The 22,312-nt window shown below is 39.1% G+C and overlaps 1 protein-coding gene across 1 annotated transcript in view; it reads left to right on the top strand.

Moving 5' to 3' along the window:
• Positions 1 to 20,407, top strand: part of fstl4 (follistatin-like 4) — a 196,154-nt gene extending 175,747 nt beyond the window's left edge. Inside the window, exons 10-16 of the mRNA XM_051878653.1 lie at positions 1,534 to 1,668; positions 3,683 to 3,709; positions 6,476 to 6,594; positions 6,756 to 6,905; positions 10,527 to 10,634; positions 13,873 to 13,982; positions 14,132 to 20,407. Of these exons, the coding sequence (XP_051734613.1) occupies positions 1,534 to 1,668; positions 3,683 to 3,709; positions 6,476 to 6,594; positions 6,756 to 6,905; positions 10,527 to 10,634; positions 13,873 to 13,982; positions 14,132 to 14,834 (1,352 nt within the window). The 3' untranslated portion in view covers positions 14,835 to 20,407. The remainder of the gene's footprint in view (positions 1 to 1,533; positions 1,669 to 3,682; positions 3,710 to 6,475; positions 6,595 to 6,755; positions 6,906 to 10,526; positions 10,635 to 13,872; positions 13,983 to 14,131) is intronic.
• The last annotated feature ends 1,905 nt before the right edge of the window (positions 20,408 to 22,312 follow it).

Raw genomic sequence — 22,312 nt, forward strand, 5'->3', positions numbered from 1 at the left:
AGAAAATGTAAAGAAAACAACACATATACAGCAACACAATATGAATATAATTTCACTCACCTAGCCTATCACTTGAAGCAAAAAAAAATATCCTTCTATTCTTTTAAATGTCCGTGTTGAAAACAGCACGTTCAGCCATTTTTGAAGCTGATTGCTGTAGCCTGTGATGTTCAGCTTAGGCTTGGATTTTTAAAATATAGCTGCTGCTCGAATCTCAGGAAATGGTCAGAGATGAGATGAGCTTATGAATATATGTGAAATGAGTCAAATATTGCTAAATGTGCTGTCAAAACCTTGATCTGACCCTGAAAAATGACATTCATAAGTGTAACTTAAAATAGGTTTAGCAATATTACATCATATTTTGGCTTGGATAAACAAATGATAATAGATGTCACAACATGAAACACATTTTTAGGTTACTTGGCAAAAGAAACCTAATGTAAAAGAAAAAGTTCATGTTTTTGTGAAATAGAAGACAAGACATGCCAACTTTACCTTTCCTTTCTTTGGTCATTTCCGAAAGAAACCATTTCTGCTGAAAAAACAGACACTCAATAAATCCAAGTATTGGACTTTATAACTCGGCACAGTATTAGCTGCACCACAGGGGAAGCCTTTATGGGTTTTAAGAATGCCTTCACCCAAAGCTCTGTCAATGAAAAATGTTACTGGTCGACTGTAGAAACAAACACTTCAAAGTTACTTTTGAGATTTATGTTATTGCCCTGTAGTTGCTTGTTGATTTTGTTAGAGGCATTGTTCTTTTGGCATTTTTTTTCTTCAGAGTTTGTGTGTGTGTGTGTGTTAACTAGGGATGTCCCCGAAGCCGAATACCTTATTCGGAAAGGCACGGATAATGGGTTTGAAATTAATAACGAATTCTACCATATAATAGGAAAAATTTGAGCAGACACAGCCACTCTTCATGTTTGCTGGATAACAGCTGAGCTGGCGGATAGCACAATATTATACATAAACCTCTAAAATCACTATGAAATAATGAGTGTGTGAAGCGAATGAGTGTAAACTCTATGAATGAAATTTTCAGCGTGATCACAAATCAAATGCATTGCCATCTCTGTGCGTCTCTCAGAAGTCAGACCCTGCCAGGAGTAATAAAAAATAATAATTTTATGAGTTGTACAAGGCATATTTGTTGAATGAAAAAAATGAAGGGAACAGAATAACATTTAAAACAGGCTTAAAGTTTCGATTTAAGTCCTGCCCACTTCCAGTTTTATCCAAATACAGATATAAATAATTTTGTGATTGATTGATCTCCTGCATACCGCTAGTGTTAACCCTGCTGGTTTATGCTGGTTAGAGCTGGTATAGTTTAGCTGTATAGTCAAACTGAACTGGTTCAGCTGGTCCACCAGCACTCCCCCTTCTCATGTTGGGGACCAGCAAACCAGCATCCCATACCGGACCAGCAATGCTGGATTTTTTCACAGGGAACAGATTGGAAATATAGGAATTACACTGTAAATGCACTGAATCATCTAACTCTGTGTTGTTGTGTTTCTTCAGCTAATGGCAGTGAGCTTCACATCGGTAGTGTGCGTTATGAAGACACCGGGGCTTATACCTGCATCGCTAGAAACGAGGTTGGCGTGGATGAAGACATCTCATCTCTGTTTGTGGAAGATTCGGCACGTAAGACACGTGAGTGATGATATTGAAGCTATTTCAGCAAAGATTGCAATGATTATGTAATGAGCTTGCACTAAAAAAATGCTAACATCTAACTTAAACATCTAGTTCAGTCATGAAACTCTAGATGGCGCCGGCTCATGGGTCCTTTACATGCAGTCTGCAAGCAATCACATCATTACCACATGGCACAAGCTGATTGGCCTCTGCTGATCCTGCAGCCAATGAGATTGTTTGCTCAACATTTAAATAGTCTGAACTCCTCCACCTCCCCAGCTCCACCTGCCTGTATGTCTATTCATGCACAAGCAGCATATCTTAAATCAAATCAAAATTTATTTATAAAGCACAATAAAAACAACAGTAGTTGACCACTTGGCTGTACAAAACCATGCTAAAAGTAGACATACAAATGAATATAAACAATTTAGACTGTGATTTACAGCAGTAGCAAGTCCATACTTGATCTGCATCAGCAGCAATAATAATCAGCAGCAGCGTAGCAGATCTAGTCGGCCATGTAGATCTAGTAGAACTGGTTTTATTCACGTCAAAAATGTTAATACCACTGAACCATCTACATACTCAATTTATACCAACAAAACTATTTTTATGGGTTAAATCAGGCAGAAATAGCTCTTTATTGTAACAAATGCAGGTTACCACTTTTTTTACAGTGTGGTTACAGTCACTCACATACTGTATTTAGGAGAATCGTGTTAGCTAGGATGTAGTGTTTGACTATCATGTGGGTTGCTGGTTCAGTCATTACCGGCAAGGATTTACAAGTCGGCTCACACGTAATTAAGTCACCAATGTGGAAAGGACAGTTTGTCATTAATAAGGTTTTAATGGTCATACAGCAATAAACATCTTCAGATGTGAACAACCCTGTGGAGTCTTTGCCAATTCCTGTTTCAAAAATTATAGACATTTTCTGGACTGTTAAATTTGCAGTGTTCAATTACAGAGAAATGAAGCTCTATGAATCTGATTATGTCAGTAAATGGGGGATTATTTTCTGTCCACATTTTGGCCTTAGTGAAGTACTACAATACAGCCCTTACCCGACATCATAACTGAAAGAGGTGTAATTCACGGATCAGTGCCTTCCTTTCATGCCTTATTTCTTAATTCTATTAGTATTTGTCAGTAATATACAGTAAGACATGGACGACTTACATCAGCACGATTAAACTAGAAGGAACAGAAGTAGTGTTTTCTGTCCAAAACACATATTCGGTCTATGAGCTCCTCAGCACTATTATCAAAGTGTTATAATAAAATGTCCATCAGTCATATTTTCTCTAACACAATGTCCTTGTTGAATAAAAAGGGCCCTTTATAAAAGACAGGTGACAAGTCCCATATGAAGAGGACAAAGGCTGGTTATTTTTACATTTAAATCATCTTGAATAAGACCTTTGAATAAGCCTTTTATATGTTAACCCTCATGTTTGGGAGCTGAGAGACCTCAAGGCCATTTTAATATCTCGAAAAATAGACTTAACATTGAACCAGCAGGTTGATATTTCATGAGGTTATGAAAATCAAGTATAAAATTTCACTTTGATAGTAGTAAGTTTGGGATCTCTGAGATGCATAAAAACATACACACATCTCTACAGTTGCTGTACACACAAACACTCCTGTTTGATTTATTTTACCATATTTTTCTACACTGTATTTCTGCTGATCAGAAACATAACTAGAATGGATACCAGACTCGTTTCTGAAGAGTGCATGTCCAGAGCTTTAATGATATCTGCCTGCTGGGTTTCAGTGAGCTCAGAGGGACATACTAGAGGAATCTCAGAGAAAAAGCACAGGGTAATATTGAAATGAAGTTCAGCAGAAGCGTGTTCATCTAATCCAGCAGCACATCTCCACCTTCAGGGCCATCATTACTAATTCTTTAAGTAGTCCAGGGGATCACATTAACGTGAAATCACTGTTATTACAGTCAGTGTGTTTCTCTGCTGTCCACTAACACTGCTCTCTGTTTCTCCTCATGCGGTCCATCTAGTGGCCAACATTCTCTGGAGGGAGGAAGGTAAAGCTGTTTGATGCTCATTTTATAAAAAAATAAAATACAAAATACATTTTGAGAGACACTTTGAGAACTGTGTATGGACTGAATAAGTTCTTACTGGAATAAATTCTCTGAAACATGATTTAATGTGCCAGTCATAACCAGCACACTGTTAAGCTAATGAACTACATTACTAGGTGAAAGACTAGTTTAATGTCATTATCATGAAGCAGTACATGCATGAACCTGATGAAACTTCTGGCTTGAGCAACAAGATCACTAGAAGCACGGTTTTATTGCAACACATATGCATGAATTATCAATGGCCATGATATTATATATACCCAGTTTTCAAAGAAATCTCAAATGCAGTTTGATTAATTGTTGCATATCATGTCATGTTGGTCGTTTATTACACTTTCTGTCTCATATGTTTAATGACTCAATATGGCTTTTCACACTGTACTTAACCCTGCTTTATCATCGTTCTAAACACCGCTTTTAACCCTGGGTAAAGGAACGCTTTATACTTGTAACTTAGTAGCAGGGTTAGCACTGCTTTTTCCCCAGGTTTAGAATGCATTGTATAAACATTGTATTGTATAAAAAGTCCTTTTAGCATTTGGGGGAAAAATGGGTAACACTTTATTTTAGGGTCTTTTAACTAGTTGCTTATTAGCATGCATATTACTAGAATATCGGCTGTTTATTAGTACATATTAAGCACATATTAATGCCTTATTCTGCATGACCTTATTCTACATTCCTAATCCTACCCAATACCTAAACTTAACAACTAACTTACTAACTATTAATAAGCAGTAAATTAGGAGATTATTGAGTGAAAAGTCGTAGTTAATAGTGAATACATGTTCCCTATTCTAAAGTGTTACCGAAAAATGTCAAATGGCGACGGTAAATGTGTGAATTGGAGTGAAGAAGAGAAATCAGGAAGTATATAATAAGAAGATGCGAATGTAAACAGCTTGTGTGCTGTCAATCATGGACACTGACAGCGCAAATATGCAAATAAGGACGTTAACCGAGGGTTTAGGAATGTACAGTGTGAAACGGCAGCTTATGAATATCCAGGATTAGCTGTTAACCCTGGGTACATTGTGAGCAAAGTGAAACGTGAAGCAAGATAGCCCAGGATTCTGTTTACCCGGAGTTCAGAATGACCCAGGGTTAACTGCAGTAGTTCAAGTGTGTGTCACGTTCATCCTGTATGTGTGACATTCATTCTCCAGCTTCAGCTGTTTAGATACTGAAAATTCATGTCGTAGGGCCGGTTCACACAGAACGGACTTTTCCATTTCACTGCATTTTTATTTTTATTTTTTTAATGTAAACGCGCTAGACGGACATCTTTCTAATGCATGACCAGGGTTGGGACGGTTACTTTTAAAATGTATTTACAAAATACATGCTTTAATGTGTAAAGTATTTCGTTAGATTACACAAGTTTTGTAACTTAATCTAAATACTTTAGAATACTTTGGAATACTAGTAAGGTATGTAACACAAAGGGTCCACCAAACATAGGACTTGGTTTTTCTCTGCATATTATTTTTAACATCATCAGTTTTCCACAGAATTTCTTGAAGGAAAAAATGCAAACAACCTTTAAAATAAATAAGTAAAAATGACTGATGCAACACAATGCATTAGGAGCAGGGTTGTGTTCATTTTTGAATTGCGTGAACAGGGTAAATTGTAATTATTTTGTCTTGTGGGACATATAGAAGTATTAGCTGCTGAAGGGCTGTACTAAATGATAAAATATGATCAAAATATTAAACAAAATGTACACATACTCATCATCCTGTTCAAAGTTTTTACATATGCATATGATTACATATGCTATCGCTTGTTTGGAGATTCTGTACTCTTTCAGATGATGTGTAATAGCGCCCCCTACTGTATAACAGTAAAACTCACGGAAAGCTGGAAATTTCCGTCAATGGTGGGGAAGTGTTGTCTCAAAAATGACAAAAATTTCCGTCAATGGTGGGGAATCGCTGTCTCGAAAATGACAAAAATTTCCGTCAATGGTGGGAAAGCGTTGTCTTGAAAATGACAGAAATTTCCATCAATGGTGGGGAAGCGTTGTCTCGAAAATGACAAAAATTTCCGTCAATGGTGGGGAATCGCTGTCTCAAAAATGACAGAAATTTCCGTCAATGGTGGGGAAAGAGTCTACTGATACTCTAATGAGCGTGAGTTGACATGTAGTTGCAAAGTTACTTATAGTCAACAGAATGTCTAAAGTGGACCATTGAAATAAAGTGTTACTGGCATTTCTACAAAATAGCTGATTCATAAAATAGTTTGGGTCGGTATTTCAGTGTTTGAGCCGCCCCACAATGCCTCGGAAATCAACGGAAATCATTTAAGACTGCGGTCTGCCTGCACATCACCATTAGTTATCCACCATATTCGTCGAGATGACCGCCAGCACTGATCAGTCGCAGCTTACCTGCCACTGTGTGTTTTTACACCTTCTGCTTTCTGACAACATGACAACTCTGTGCTGCCGGTCCCTGGCAGCGCCAGCATCGCTCCTCTGACGTGGCCACGCTAATTAGCAGCTGCTGTTTGCTGCCAGGTGACAGACCTGCAAATGCACTTTTTGGAGTCATTGCAGGAGATTTTAATAGTCTCTGTTGTCTAACCTCGTGACAGTCGGATTGTTTGGAATGGTTTTCCCTGTTTGGTGTTGTTTTCTCTCAAATGAAGAGTGTGCATGTAATGGCGTGTGATCGATGCACCTGTGTGTCGTTGTAGGACTCAGTGTGGGCAACATGTTCTACGTGTTCTACAGCCACGGGATCATCATACTGCAGCCTGGCAACTGTGAGATTCGCAGACGCATCACGCGGACAGAGAGGATTCTGGGTAGTGATGTAAGTCTTGACCTAAACCCAAAACAATAGAAAGAAATGGGAATATACGCCAGTTTTGGACTAAGATTGTTTGCAGTGGGACAGTATTTTTTACGTTCCCCCATCCCCAAAGTTTTTATTACTATAATGCAAAAATCGACGTGTCCATATTTTCCGTGCAGGAAGAGCTGTGTCCCAGAACCATGGGCGTCTCTTCACACGAGTGCGTCTGGGCGTCAGCGGTCAGCGTGAGGGACAAGTACGTGTACGTGACCCAGCCGCTTCACAACAGACTGCTGCTGATCGACACGCAGGCGCAGAGAGTCGTGCAGGTGAGGTTCACCTTACAACAAAAATTAAGTCATCATTTACTCACCCTGGTGTTGTTCTAATGCCGTATGCCCTTCTTTTATGGACCACAAAAGGAGAATTTTTAGAAAACATCCCGCTTGTGCTCATCCATAAAACAGCATCAAGCTTTTTAAGAAAGACGCAAAAGTATCACAGAATGATCCCATGCAGCACGTGTCGTATATTCCAAGTATGAAAAATAAACCGGAATATAATGTATTATTTAATGAAAATCTTGCCCTTGGCCATTGGTCTTCTGTGCATGGCACGCATTCATGAGACTCTATTAATGCCACAGTTCACTTCAACTCACCCAGAAAAAACCACAAGTTGTGACTAGGCTTGCTGCAATAGTTGGTGGTGATGGTGTTACCGGTGCTCAATTGTCAATTGTCCACGGCGGCACTGCCCCCCACCGTCGTTTTGATTTTTTAAAGTATAAAAATCATTTCGTTCAGTTAGAAAACAGAAAACTGAACACATCTGCTCAATGCGGCATGAGCCGAATGAGAGTCGCAGCAAAGATCAGCAGCAGGAGACAGATTTCATTTATCATGAGAGTGAGGAGCTGACTGACAAGACAATGGCGGAAGATTTGGTTTCAAAGCGAAATGTAAAAGTGCCTACTTGGCATATTTCGGATTAAAACCCAGTGCTAACATGGAACCTGCAAAGAATTAGTTGTGTTTTTCTAGTTGTTGTGTTTTTCATTATAGGAATAATAATGAACCCACCATTCAAGAAACTGCCGCCCCGAATTGGCGCTAATTTGAAAGCGAAAGTAAAATGCGCATGGCCGCACCGGCATTCATACCTGCGTGTCTACTGCCGTGGAGCATTTTCAGTTCATTCCTATGGAAGCTCAACTTGGTGAAGAAAGTACACAGATACTTTTTTGGGATTTCTAGGCGTTGTATTTCATGTTGCATTTTTGTAAATATTAAATTCTTACAACAGTGAACTGCGGCGCTAATAGAGTCTCACGAACGCGCACCGTGCACAGAAGACCAACGGCCAAGCTCAGGATTTCCATTAAATAATACATTGAATTTTGGTTTGTTTTTCACCAAACTCTATCGTAAACACCCAGAACACTTGGAATATACGAAATATGTCACATGGGATCATTCTGTGATACTCTTGCTTTTTTTTTTTTTAAAAGCTTGATGCTGGTCGCTATTCACTGCTATTAAATGGATAAGGGCAATTTTTAAAAATTCTCCTTTTGTGGTCCATAAAAGAAAGAAGGGCATTAAAACAACACCAGGGTAAGTAAATGACGACTTAATTTTAAGTATTTGGTGCTGTGATGAACACCATAGTGAACACAAAAATCTAAATGTCTGTTTAAAACATTTAAATACTGTACAGAAACAGAAAGTAGCGCAGCTGCTTTGTTTACAGAGCTTACCAGTGTAACGACTGCATTTCTGCTGTTCCATCAGCGCCATCTACTGTCAGAGAGTGAATGTGTGTTTTCATTCAGCCTCCTTCACTCGCTCTGCCACGCTGCTCATCTGTGTTGGGCTTGTTTACATCTTTTCACAGGAGAAACATCTGACAGGCCGGAGTCTTGTTTTCCTCTCTGTTTCAGGAGAAACAACTGAGATTTTTCATCACATCATGTTTTCTCCCCATAATTACCCTTTCTCCTAGCAAATGCAGCAAAACAAATGAATGTTTTTCTTACATGGATGAACAATCAATACACAGCAACAGAGAACAATGGAAAGCATAAGATGAATGTAGACAGTGAGAGGGGTGTGTGTGTGTGTGTGTGTGTGTGTGTGTGTGTGTGTGTGTGTGTGTGTGTGTGTGTGTGAAGATGAAAGCTCTTTCAGAAAGCAGAGTGTGTTGTGGGTTGTGTGGACGTGTCACTGGGTCACGGATAATAAATCCTTCTAGCATGTTCACAGGGGCTCAGCGACGAATAAACTACAACAAACACCAAATGATCCTGACAGTCATTCAGTGTTTTTAACTAAAGATGCTAACAGTGCTTTGAACGCTGCTGTTATTTACATGATAATAATGCATCTTTTAAGAAAGAAAAACTACTAATGAGATCTCTGTAGGATCTAAACAGAAGTTTCTTTGGTAACACTTTAGTATAGGGAACACATATAAACTATTAACTATGACTTTCCCCTCAATAAACTCCTAATTTACTGCTTATTAATAGTTAGTAAGGTAGTTGTTAAGTTTAGGTATTGGGTAGGATTAAGAATGTAGAATAAGGTCATGCAGAATAAGGCATTAATACGTGCTTAATAAGTACTAATAAATAACCAATGTTCTAGTAATATGCATGCTAATAAGCAATTAGTTAAAAGACCCTAAAATAAAGTGTTACCGTTTCTTTTGCAGCAAGTTAATCTAACTTTAAACCTTCAGTTTACACAGTGACTTTTACATGCAAATCAGATGCAGAAAATAATTTCCAACCTATTTTGGGTTCATTTTAAGCAAGCAATATAGTAATTTTTAAACAATAGTTGAGTTAAATAAAACTACCTAGCAGGTTGGGCAAACATTTAACCCAACTGCTGGGTTAAAAACAACCCAATCACTGGGTTTGTCCATATTTAATCCAACTCGGATTGTTTTTAACCCAGTATTTTTTAGAGTGTAGGCTCAAAGATGCACTAGTCCTCAAGACCTAAGAGACATGACGCCAGTAAAAATCAGAAACAGCTGATTTGTGAGCAGAGCAATCACACTTATTTTGTAAAATCAAAATAAAACTGAACACCTCAAAATGTCAATAAATCAAGGTCCACACAACAGCCTCTTAAACGTCTACAGACTCAGTTAAGCTCAAGTGCACAAAAAGGTCTCTTCAATATAGCGGATAAATAAAATAATATTAAGTAAAATTAACTAGTCAAAGTCTACTTGCACTGGATGTGCTGGTTTCGGCCAAGGAGCCAAAAAGATACTCAAGTACAGTAACTCATTACATTTACTCAAATACTTTACAGCACTGGTAAGGCCTCTGGTGTTAAGATGCGTTTTGGTCGATCGGATTACAAGTAGACTAGGGAGACACGTTCCCGTTTACACCTGCTGTTTTAATTCATCTCTTTTGTCCACATTTCTGTCCTGATTTCTTCGAGGGGAGGGTCTACGGGCGGGTAAATGTATGCGCTTTTTTGTACTGAAAAACATATGGAGAGCATCAGCCTTCATTTCTGCGCTGATAGACACAAGACCGGCCGAACGCTGTGAGTGTCTGTTAGAAACCAGGAATGGTGAGAGAACACTGTGCTTGGTACTTGTGGCTGTCAGAGCAGAAACAAAAGCTGCTGCCCCTGGAAGAAATCAGGACAGTAGTGGTTGAAAGTGGTCAAAAGAGACGGATTAAAACACCAGGTGCAAACAGGAATGCGTCTCCCTCGTCTACTTGTGATCCAATTGACCAAAACGCATCTTAATACCAGGTTTAAACATGGCCTAAGAGACATTTGGTTCTGCTTCAGCTTCATTTCTGAAAGTGTTCGCAGTGAAACCACGTCCTTTATTAGGTCACTGTGCTTCACTCATCACAGTTGCTCTTGACAAGCACAGATGAATGAATTTCTCTCTCTCTGTTGGAATGACAGGCTGTGGAAACAGACGCCATGCCCGTCAAACTCTTCTATGACAAATCTCACGATCAGCTGTGGGTCTTGAGCTGGAGAGACCTGCTGAAGTCCCGCTCTACGCTCCAGGTGAGAGCACGCACCTGCACAAAGCCCTCATTGTCTTCATGTAAAACATCGCTTCTAGTTTGACTCTCAAGCAAATTAGAGCGCTCAGACATCCTTCATGCCGTCGCGCTGTGATGTTTTTTTAGCCTGAAAGCTCATTCGGTTTTTGAACACAGTCTGTATTTTGCATGTTAGGTCTAAATATGTGACAAATACATTTCTGCACCCTTGTTTAATTGCATGCGTGCATGCTCAATAATTTCAGTTCCCTGTCAGGTAGACCTACTGACTAGAGCTGTATGTGAATCTTTTGTAAAAATTTGCCTGGTTCCCATGTTATTCTTTGTCAGGTTTGATTAGCACGGTCCTCATGTCAATGCACACGTATGAACACAGCCTCAAAGACAGAGCAAATGAAAGGCTTTTTATTTAACAAACAATGTGTATTTCCAGCCCCCATACACATGAATAATTCATGTTTTATTAAATAGTGGGAAAGTCCTCAGGTGTGTTTGCTTGTTCAGCATGCCCACAGAGCGCCAGCCGCTCAGAATAATGAAGGCGTTTGCTATGAATCACTCAGAAATGCTAAAGAGCACTTTTAGTGGGAAGCTGCATAATCGGCTGCAGGGGATATGGATTCACACCACAAATAAATGGCTTGATAATATTCGACTCATTTTGAATGCGTGCAATTGACCCGGGCATGGGCAATTTGTCGGGCCCGGAGGCAGTACTCAGCTCGAGAGGTGAAATATCAAACCCATTTTTTTAAATGGCTCAATATTCTTAGTCAAACATCTGAACCTGCTTGTCAGTTCATTAGATTAAACAAATGAGGGCTGAGGAGAGTGAAACACAGCCGCATGTGTGCGCTTGGCTCTGATCCTGCACTCATCACACAGATTCACAAATCAAGAACTCATAGTTTGCATTTATAATCATCTGCACTGGACACTTGTTAACGAGCTAAAACAGGCATTTTTTATAGAGACACAGTTTTTAAGCGGTTTCAAAATAATCATTGTGAACTAAGCCACTAAATATCCTATAACATGTTATAAATACAAATATGGCATGATAAATGACTTGATTTTACTTTAGATACCCATGTGAAAAAGAAGTTGGCTTAATTGTATTGAATTAAATTTAAATCTTAAAAGTGTAATTTTAAAGAACTGCATTTGCAGATATAATAAAGACCACTTAAGAGTAAACTTTCATGTTTAACACACTTTTAAAAACTGCACTTAGAAGTTAAATATGTTTTAATAATTTGTCGTGCTTTAAAGAAGTACACTTATTTTGATATGTTGACTAACTAAAACACATGCAATACTTGATTATAATTTTAACTATGGTGTGTTAATGCATTTTAAATGCACTAAATTGAAACTTTATCATTATAAATGTGTAATTATATGTATTTAAACACAAATTTCAATGGAAATGATATTAAAGTATGTTTTTGTTTAACTATAAATGCTTGTCAGTAAATCCATCAGTACACTTTAACCATATTTCAAAGACAGTAGAAGTAATTATGAAATTACATTGAAGATGTACTTAAATGAAAATAATGTCATTAATTACTCACCCTCATGCCGTTCCACACCCGTAAGACCTTCGTTAATTTTCGGAACACAAATTAAGATTTAAAATTTTAAAATTTTTGTTGAAATCCAATGGATTTCCAGAAAATCCAGCAATGACATTTCCTCTCTCAAGATCCATTAATGTACTAAAAACATATTTAAATCAGTTCATGTGAGTACAGTGGTTCAATATTAATATTATAAAGAATATTATTGGTGCGCCAAAAAAAACAAAATAACGACTTATATAGTGATGGCCGATTTCAAAACACTGCTTCATGAAGCTTCGGAGCGTTATGAATCAGCGTGTCGTTTCACGTGATTTCAGCAGTTTGGCGGTTTGACACGCGATCCCGAACCGCTGATTCGATACGCTGATTCATAACGCTCCGAAGCTTCATGAAGCAGTGTTTTGAAATCGGCCATCACTATATAAGTCATTATTTTGTTTTTTTTGGCGCACCAAAAATATTCTCGTCGCTTTATAATATTAATATTGAACCACTGTACTCACATGAACTGATTTAAATATGTTTTTAGTACATTAATGGATCTTGAGAGAGGAAATGTCATTGCTGGCTATGCAGGCCTCACTGAGCCATCGGATTTCAACAAAAATATCTTAATTTGTGTTCTGAAGATGAACAAAGGTCTTACGGGTGTGGAACGACATGAGGGTGAGTAATCAATGACAGAATTTTCATTTTTGGGTGTACTAACCCTTTAAGTGAATCAAAAAGTTCAGTTAAAAGTATTTTAAATATAAATTTAAAGTATAACACATTTTCATTTAATTGTAAATAACATGCAATTAAGTGTCCAAAAACATTACATTCAGTTCATGCTTAAGTATATTTGTGAACTGGTATGTTTTAAAGTATAATACTATATTCTGTGTCTTTAACTACTATGTACTAACATTTAAATTAATCATTTGATACAGTGCACTTATTGTGTACATACAGTACATGTTTTTACATTGCACTTATATTTGAAAAGAAAAACCTGCATGTAATTACAACTGTATGTATGTTCTTAAACCTACCCATACCACAAAACTATCCTAACCTTACCCGTATCACACCTCAATAGCAGCACAAGTGTTTTCAATACAACAACACACAAGTACACTGTATCAAACTTTTTTTTTTTGATGTAAGTACATAGAAGTTAAAGACACCTAATATAAAGTGTCACCAAAGTGTTTCGAACAAAGGTGTTTTTTCAGATCAGTGCAAAAAATCAAGTTTTTTTTTAATAGCAAAATTAATTTGGCAAACAATATGATTGAATACTGACTAGAGAAGAAGCAATGTTTTAAGTGAATCAGTTTCAGTATTATACGTTTATTAACTGTGAGTAGGGAAAACATCATAGGCATAATTAAACACCCGTCATGGGGGCTGTAGGACAGTTTCACACCAAATTACAGTTATACATGAATTAATGAATGTCTTGACATTTATATAATAAAATATCAAAGTAAGAGTCATTCATTGCACAGACTGAAAGCACGAGCACACATGTTTTCTTAGATTATTCCATTTGTTAGATTACGACAGTAGATGTTATCCATTTCTACAGAGATCTTTGCTTATTGTCTGCTCAGTTCTGTCAGATTTAAGATGGTTGTAATATTACTTTCCCTTGTTTCCATTTTTGAGGTGATCACTTCTGCAAGTGCAGTGGAGCAGCGTCAGATCATTCACACTCCGTTTGAAAGAGTGGAGGATTTCTACATCCCTCCCACCAACCTCATTATCACCCACGTAAGGTACGAAACGATCGTCACTGCTCATCGTGCATGACCTCTGTCAGATTTTCAACATAATTCTTCCAAAAATTGGAAGTGTAATTAACTGCACAGCACTTAATAAATCTGCAAAAAGATCATTAACCTGCCTTTGACCATTGTCATCTCAGGTTTGGCTTTGTCTTCTTAAAATCGGAGGCTGCGGTGCATAAAATCGACCTTGAGACCCTCCATCTCGTCAAGACCATCAGTCTGAAGAACTACAGCTGTATTCCAGCCAGCATGGCCTACACTCATTTAAGCGGCTATTATTTTATCGAGTGCCAAGTTGAGAACCGTTCGACTCCGAGCCCGCAGCTTCTCATTGACAGTGTAAGCGACACAGTCATTGGACCCAATCCCAACATCAACGGCCGGCCGTTCGTCTCTCCAGATGGCCGTTTTATTGTCTCAGTGGATAAGCGACGCGGAAAGCTCCAAGTCCAGACCATCTCCTTCAGCGGCGAGCTGCAGATAAGCCATGAAGTGGATGTCTCGATTCCACTCGCAGACTTGGAGTTTCAGCCGTCCTTCACAGAGGCCAACCAGTACGTGGTCGTGACCTCTTCAGCTCAGGGCTCGGAGCTGGTTTTCTCGGACCTGGCGACAGGAAGAGCAAAAGCCCTTCAGAACGTCAAGGATCCGATTCCAGCCACCAGTTGGCCTTGGGGAGACGCCAATAGGGTGGTGGTCTCCAGTGGGGTGTTTGGACGATACTTGGTCACGTCATCGGCCGAGTCCCTGTTCGTTCTGGACGGCAAACAGAGCGGCCCTCACTGTGAGGTGTCAGAGGTCAAGAGAGGGAACACAGTGGTGTGGGTAGGTGAGGTATGAGTGGCGTACCGCAGGCCGGTTCTGCAGAGGATTGCGTCGGCCGACTGGGCCAAAGCTCGGGAAAACCTTTAAGGGATGCGAATGGACTTGACCCTAGTAGTGAGTTAAACGAACACATGTGCGGGTTTCTGTATAGGTACACACAACATGCACACACATTCAACAACAGCGAGAAACCTTATACAACAAGGGAATGAATGAAAACACCCTTCAGTGCAACAGTGAGCTAATTTAATGAGAGATGTAAATTTTTTGCACTTCCTTGTTAGCAGAAGTAGTGTTAAGCAGCAGACGGGTTAGGTGATGTTTGAACTATGCACAATGCTTTTTAAAGTTTTTCAGTGTTTTTCTTTTCATTGTGTTCACTTGTGATATACAGTCACTGCAGGAAATGTGTCCATCAGTGTCACGTCTGTTTATGTCAGTGTAGAAGATTGTGTTGTTTGCATCGTCCCAGTGTTTCTGACTACACATTTCAACAGCTTATTGTTTGTTTGTTTTTACAGTTATTAGTACAATGCTTAATAATAAACATGTTACAGTAACATTTAGCAGTTTCCTCTTTCTAAGCCGTTTAAATGAGATGACTACTTTCTGTTGTCCTGAAGGCTTTCTGTGTAAGTGTTTGGTTTTTATGGAGATACACTTTGGGGACACATTTGTCAGTTATTAGTACAACACTTAAAAATAAACACATTACAGTAACATTTTCCTTTTTTTTAAGCACGTGTTGAATAACTTTAATCTCATTGGTGCGACATCGCCCCATGAAGCATGATGGCATACCGTGGAAGCTAAATGATACCTGGAGCAAATGGCTCATTTCCACTGAGCGGTACGGTTCAGTTCAGTTTAGTACAGTACGATTCAGGACGGGAAACTCTGATCCGTCTTGCATTTCCACCACCAACAGTACCCTTACTTGATAGGCGTGGTGTATGCTTGAAAGTAGCGATCAACATCATTCTCGTGGAAGAAGAAAGTGACAGTAAACAACATTGCACAAACAAAGCTGCTGTACGTCCTCCAAAGGCTGAAGGCTGCAAGGAAAAACAGCCAAAAAGTACACATCGTGTTGCAATGGTATTGTGTTGCTATTTCCCTTGTAGCACACACAAGTGACGATTCTCTGTCAACCAATCAACGTTCTGCAGTGAGTGTTCCCTTTCAAGGAGTCAGAATGTTGATGCTATGGGAACATTAATACCCACTGCACCATACTGACAAATGCCTGTCCTAGTGTGAATCATGTCGAGCACAGCTTAGGACAGAAGCACTCATAAGACCCTGGTGCGGAATCCAAATCCCGGCTGTAGAATCTGATGAATGTGTGCTGAGAGGCACAGCCCGCCACATCACACATCTCTTGGAGGGAAACTCCTGACAATAAAGCCTTAGAAGCAGCCATACTCCTAGTAGAGTGGGCCCTTACGACTAGAGGTGAAGGAAGGTCACGCTGTAGAGCCGTAGTAATAGCCTCAACAATCTACTTGCTTATTCTTTGTCTGGATGACGAGGAACCCTGTCTGTTTGAACCAAAGAATAACAGCATCTGGTCAGTCTTACACCACTGGGCAGAGTGGTGGACGTAACCCTCAAGTGCACTAACTGGGCAAAGCAAGTTAAGTTTCTCTCGGTCCACCAACTGGAATGGAGGAGGATAAAGGCCTGCAGAACAACTGAGCGTGCTACTGTATGTTAGTCTGAACTTTAGGCAAGTAACATGGTCTCGGACAGGGGTAGGCCAGTTCAGTCCTAGAGAGCCGCTGTCCTGCAGAGTTTAGCTCCAACCTTAATCAAACACACCTGAACAAGCTTATCAAGCTCTTCAGGATTACTAAGGCTATAGGCAGGTGAGGTTTTGTTTTCAGGGTTGGAGCTAAACTCTGCAGGACAGCAGCTCTCTAGGACCGAACTTGCCTACCCCTGGTCTAAGGTTAAGAATTGACCCTACCTGGAGCAAACTCTAGGCAGGAGGAGGCAACAGAGAAGGCCTGCAGATCTCCTACCCTTTTAAGAGAGATAATAGTGAACAAGAAGCTGTCTTCAACCTCAACAACAACCAAATTCCCTCCATTGGCCCTCTTTATAAGAAGTGCCATGGGATTTTTAATGACCACAGGGAGTCAGGACCTCGGTTTAACATCTTGTTACAGATGTGTACTTGTTACAGTACAGTGTCCCCGTCACTAAGCCGGGGTGTTAGGACCCATACACAGACCACAGGGTGAGCAGCACCCCCTGCTGGCCTCACTAACATCTCTTCCAGCAGCAACCTAGTTTTCCCAGGAGGTCTCCCATCCAGGTACTGAGCAGGCGCAACCCTGCTTAGCTTCAGTGGGCAACCAGTCTTGGGCTACAGGGTGATATGGCTGTGGCCAAAGGCATAAAGTTTCCTCATGGAGGGAGCTTTAGAGTTTAGGATGGTCTCAACAACCTCTGTTGAGTTCAGGAGTTGACTCCCCTCAGTGGCCAAACCCACAGCTTCCACATTTCCGGCCGGGGGTGATAGATTGTGCCCTCGGCCTGTGACAGGAGGTCCCTCCTGATGGAGAGCCATTCAGGAGAGGCATCAGAGATGGCGTAGAGATAGCCATCTCGGCCACGTCTGCACCGTGGCGTCCAACTAAAGCGGAGCTGAATGCATGAGGGAAAACCAGAGCAGACACTGCATCATCTCATGAGATGCAAACAAGTCCATTTCTGCCTGGCCAAACTTTCTCCAAATCAACTCCAAAAAGAGTAACACAGAGAGCTTACTGAAGACACAGAAGCTGACGCTGTTTGTTCTGGATATCCTTTATGGCTTCCACGGTACACCGTTATGTGGTGACATTGCAACAATGAGATGGGAATGATTCAACACTTCAACACAGATGCAATCACGCAGGAACTTTCCCATAGGGTCAACATTCTGATGCTGCATTGAGTTCCTATGAAAGGGAACTGTCTAATAAACATACTATATAATGTCTTAATGAAAATGTCAAAATGCAACACAATAAAAGTCATTAGAAACAGCCAGCATGAATAAAAGTTGTGTGTGGACCATCTTTTGGCTTTTTTGCATCAGTGAACAGCAATTCTATGGAAGCTTGTTTCCGCCATGGAATAAAAATATTAAGATAGAGACTTTTTATCATCAAGAGTTAGCACAGACACAGAAACAAGAGACATTTATCTTACAATTCTGACTTTTTTTTGCAATTGCGAGTTTACATTTCACATTTCACAGACTATTTTTCTCAGAACTGTCAGATCTAAACTCATAATTGCGAGTTATAAAGTAGGAACTGTGAGATATAAATTTTGCAATTCTGAGGAAAAAGCCAGCTCACAATTCTGACATTTTCTTGCAATTGCAAGTTTAGATCTTAAAATTGCTATTAAAAAAAAAAGGTAATTGCGACTTTTTTTATTCTGTGGCGGAAACAAGTTTCCATAGAATTCTGTCTGAACACAAGCCACAAATAGTTCAGAGCAAACTTTAGTTTTGTTAAAGTATTCCTACATTCATATATTACATTCAAACTTACAGCTGAAGAATAGAATAAAGAATAACCCTAAAAGTAAAGTATATTTTTGTTAAATAGAACTATGCTATGAGTTCTACTGTGCTATATGTAAAAACAGCATTTGATCTGGCTCATCAGATTTTTGGAGGTCAACAGAAGACTTATTAGAGCACTGTTGCACTGAACACACATCATCACTACTGAGACGACCACAAGCGCAGCTTTAAATCACCCTGTTTGAGACAAAATGCCTAAATTGGCATTATAGTGTGCTTTCAAGCTCAGTCAGATATGCATGACTACACTATTACTCTAGAAAGGCAGATGGTTCCTCAACGAGCATCACACTGGACACGATATGATATGATCAGTTTAAGGCCCAAACAAACCTAATTAAACTCAGTGGGCTAACAACCATTCAATAAATGTGCTCCTCATATATTTGAGTTTGTGTCCTTCACAAACCAGAGTCACAGACATTGTAAGAGTATAGTTAGAGCAGTGTGAACATTGTGTGTCCCATTTATGAGGGAAATGGTTTGAACAAAATAGAAGTTTGTCACAGGAGAAATGTTCAAAATCATGAACGTGAAATCTGTTTTGTTCAAGAATATACTAGCTGCACACATTTTGTACAATAATACAGTATGTCTTGCACATAATATGCTGTTCTTTTTTTAAAAAAAAAATCTGCATTGTGTGTGTGTGTGTGTGTGTGTGTGTGTGTGTGTGAGCAAGCAAGAGTGTGTGTGTGTGTGTGTGTGTGTGTGTTCACAGTTCTTTTTAGCACTGAAATTCCAGCCTGACTTTTGCCAGCGAGGCAGAAATGAAGCATCTTGTGCCTCATTGAGTCACATTTAAGTCCTCATCCATTTGTCTTCATTACACTCTATTGTCCCTAGGCTGTTTCAGCTTGTTCTTGTCCTCATCATGTACATTTGTTCCTTCAGTGTGTTATAGACCTCTTCAACACCTCAGCCTCTGTTTATGTGTCATGAAAACCTTTATTAACTGCTGTTTGCAGTTGCCAATCACTAGGTCAAGAACCAAAGGCTTTATTTGTTATTATTTATTTATCAGAAATTTAAATCCATGAGTATATTCTGATATTTTACTTAATTGAGTGCATTTTTCAAATTAATATGGCATTTCCTTTTAAAGTTGAGCTGTCATGATGTTGGTCAGGAGCATCAGATAATAAGAATGTTTGTGTGGTGTATTTGCTCTGGCTTTTATTGCTTAATTATGTGTATGTGTAAGATTTGTTTCTCCCAAAGTACATTTCGTTTGGCGAATAAAACCTGATCCTTAAGTGTGTATGTTAGCAGCACTTATTCTTCAGTTTGATTCACATAGACATTAAATTCACACTATTACACCAAAACACTCAACATTTACATTTCAATCACAACAAAATGCCAAGGGCCTAAACTCAATGACAAGAAATGATTTATTTTCATTTATTTGAAATAACCTTTAACAGTCTTTTAGCTGTCTTTGTGCTGGTTAATCTATATCTCTATGCAACACAGTTTTCAGCATTAATGCAATAACTGTTGAAATGTTGATGTTTTGCAACCCAGTAATGGCAGTAATTGCTACCTTTTTTCTTTTCTTTATTTGATGATTTTATTGATTTATTTGTGTCTCTCTTTGTAGTGTAACTGACCACACCAGCAATGTTCTCGTCTCGTTCTCAGCTTGTCTCGTGGTCAATCAGCACCATGTTTTGTTCATTTGTGTGTGTGTGCGCGTTATGTTAATTTGATTTAATACGTTGTAAAATTGTGAAATGTTACACTTTTCGGGAAGATAGTGGCTTTACTTAATTCACAGATGTGCTTCATGGGATGTAGAACAAAGTTGAAATGTCATGGTCAAAATTTTAGTGAACTAAGTATCTGTTAACCTGTAACAAACATCCAGATTCCTGAGGTCCCAGTACACCCAAGTGATTTATTAGCATTGGTTGTGTAGATACTTTTATTGTATAATGTAATATAGTGTTGCCTGGGATATATATTTCTTCCAGTTTTACAATAAAAGATGAGACCCGAACGTTTCGCAGTATGTGGCTTTAATTTAATGCAAATCTTTCTAAGAAAAAAAATGCAGTTGGGAAACATATCACACGATAAGAGTGTAAGCACATATTTATTGAGGATATACTGGTAATTGGTAATCTAAATATTGGAAGGTACGTGTTGCCCATGGTGGTCCACAGTGTCTGTGGCAGACCTGATACATTTTCCTGATGTTTTTAGTCACTGTTTGCCATGAATGACCCTAAACTGTGAAACGAGTCCAAGTAATTTTCGTTGTAAATCACATGTGGGCTTTTTTTAGAGGGTTCGTTGTTGTCTTGCAACAGTTTCTTTGCAATTCGGAGGCCCATTTCAAAGAAACTATTGGAGCTGTAGTATGCAGTGCGACTGCAATTACTTTATTATCCAATGATATATCATATTTCACTCTTAATAGTCTGTTTATAAACACATTCTATCTCTTTAACCAGAACTATTGTTACAATCATGACCGAAAACAAAAACGGTACTCAATCTTTGATTGTCACTCTCTCAGCCCATAAGTTAAAATGAAATGATACTAAAACCACCAGCAGGTGGCAGCAAATCATTGTCTTATTAAGTGACTCATTGAATCATTTAGTAGTCAAACAATTCATTCAAAATGGCTGCTTTATTCAGGGACAAAGCAAATGAGTCATTCACAGACCGATTCATTCAAAAACGCTGATTCAGTAACGAAACTGAAACTGTTGCTCAAAGACGCACAATGGCTCTACTGTTTGCAACTATTTTCTTTGGCAAAATAGAACAAAAACAGACAATATTGAAAATATTTTGTCTAAAATGTAAGTCGCCTAATATTAACTACTTGTTTATTGAACTGTTGTATAAATAAATATTACATTTGCAAACATTCTGCTGATATTCGGGAAACAGCACTCTCATGCTCATGTGGTATTGCTTATAAATATTAAAGGGGAGCTATAATGCTCCTTTTAAGATAATATAAGTCTCTGGTGTCCCCAGAATGTGTGTGTGAAGTTTCAGCTCAAAATACCCCACAGATCATTTATTATAGCTTGTCAAATTTGCCCCATTTGGGTGTGAGCAAAAACACGCCATTTTCGTGTGTGTCCCTTTAAATGCAAATGAGCTGCTGCTCCCAGCCCCCTTTCCAGAAGAGGGCGGAGCTTTAACGGCTCGCGCTTCGGTTGCTCAACAACAACAAAGCTGGAGAATCTCACGCAGACAAAATGAGGATTGTCAGTAACGGTGTTCAGCCTTACATTGTTCAAACCGGAGTCGGACACTGATGGAGAGACTCAGGAAGAAGTTACAACTTTCAGAATGAAACTGGACGTTTTTTATGTAGTTGTTGTGGAGTTGATTCAACTTACAGCACTTAAACATGGAAAAAGTCATATTTTCATGACATGTTCCCTTTAAAAACAAGAACTTATACAGAGACATTTTTGCCCCATATCTTGGATTTTTGTGGCATTTTTATTCATTTTGTTGGCATGTTTGCCCCAAGACCCATTAATTTCAGACCCTAGTGTGTGCGTGGCGTGATGGTGGGGGTGGGGCTCTTTTTCAAAGCAAAGGCAGCTACTGGTGTGTTGTCATTGTTCAGGCTTTGTATTGGAGTTGTAATAGATGTTTAATTCCAGTGTCATTGCACATAATGATGGAGATCATTCTGACTGTCACTATCTGAACATCTTGACTTGATGAATGGCTCCTACACAGAGGTCAGCATTGATAACCTTCCTAAATCTCGCTCCATGGTCCTGGTGAACAAGTGATAAGGCCACTTGAAGCCTCCTTTACTCCCGCTTATCTTAATCTTTATGCTTTAGTGTTCTACACACTCTTCCATCTGTAGCAATTATTCACAACAACTTGCCAGTGAAAGATGCTGTCAATAGATCGTCCA

The sequence above is a fragment of the Ctenopharyngodon idella genome, chromosome 21 (assembly GCF_019924925.1).
Source record: "Ctenopharyngodon idella isolate HZGC_01 chromosome 21, HZGC01, whole genome shotgun sequence".
NCBI lineage: Eukaryota > Metazoa > Chordata > Actinopteri > Cypriniformes > Xenocyprididae > Ctenopharyngodon > Ctenopharyngodon idella.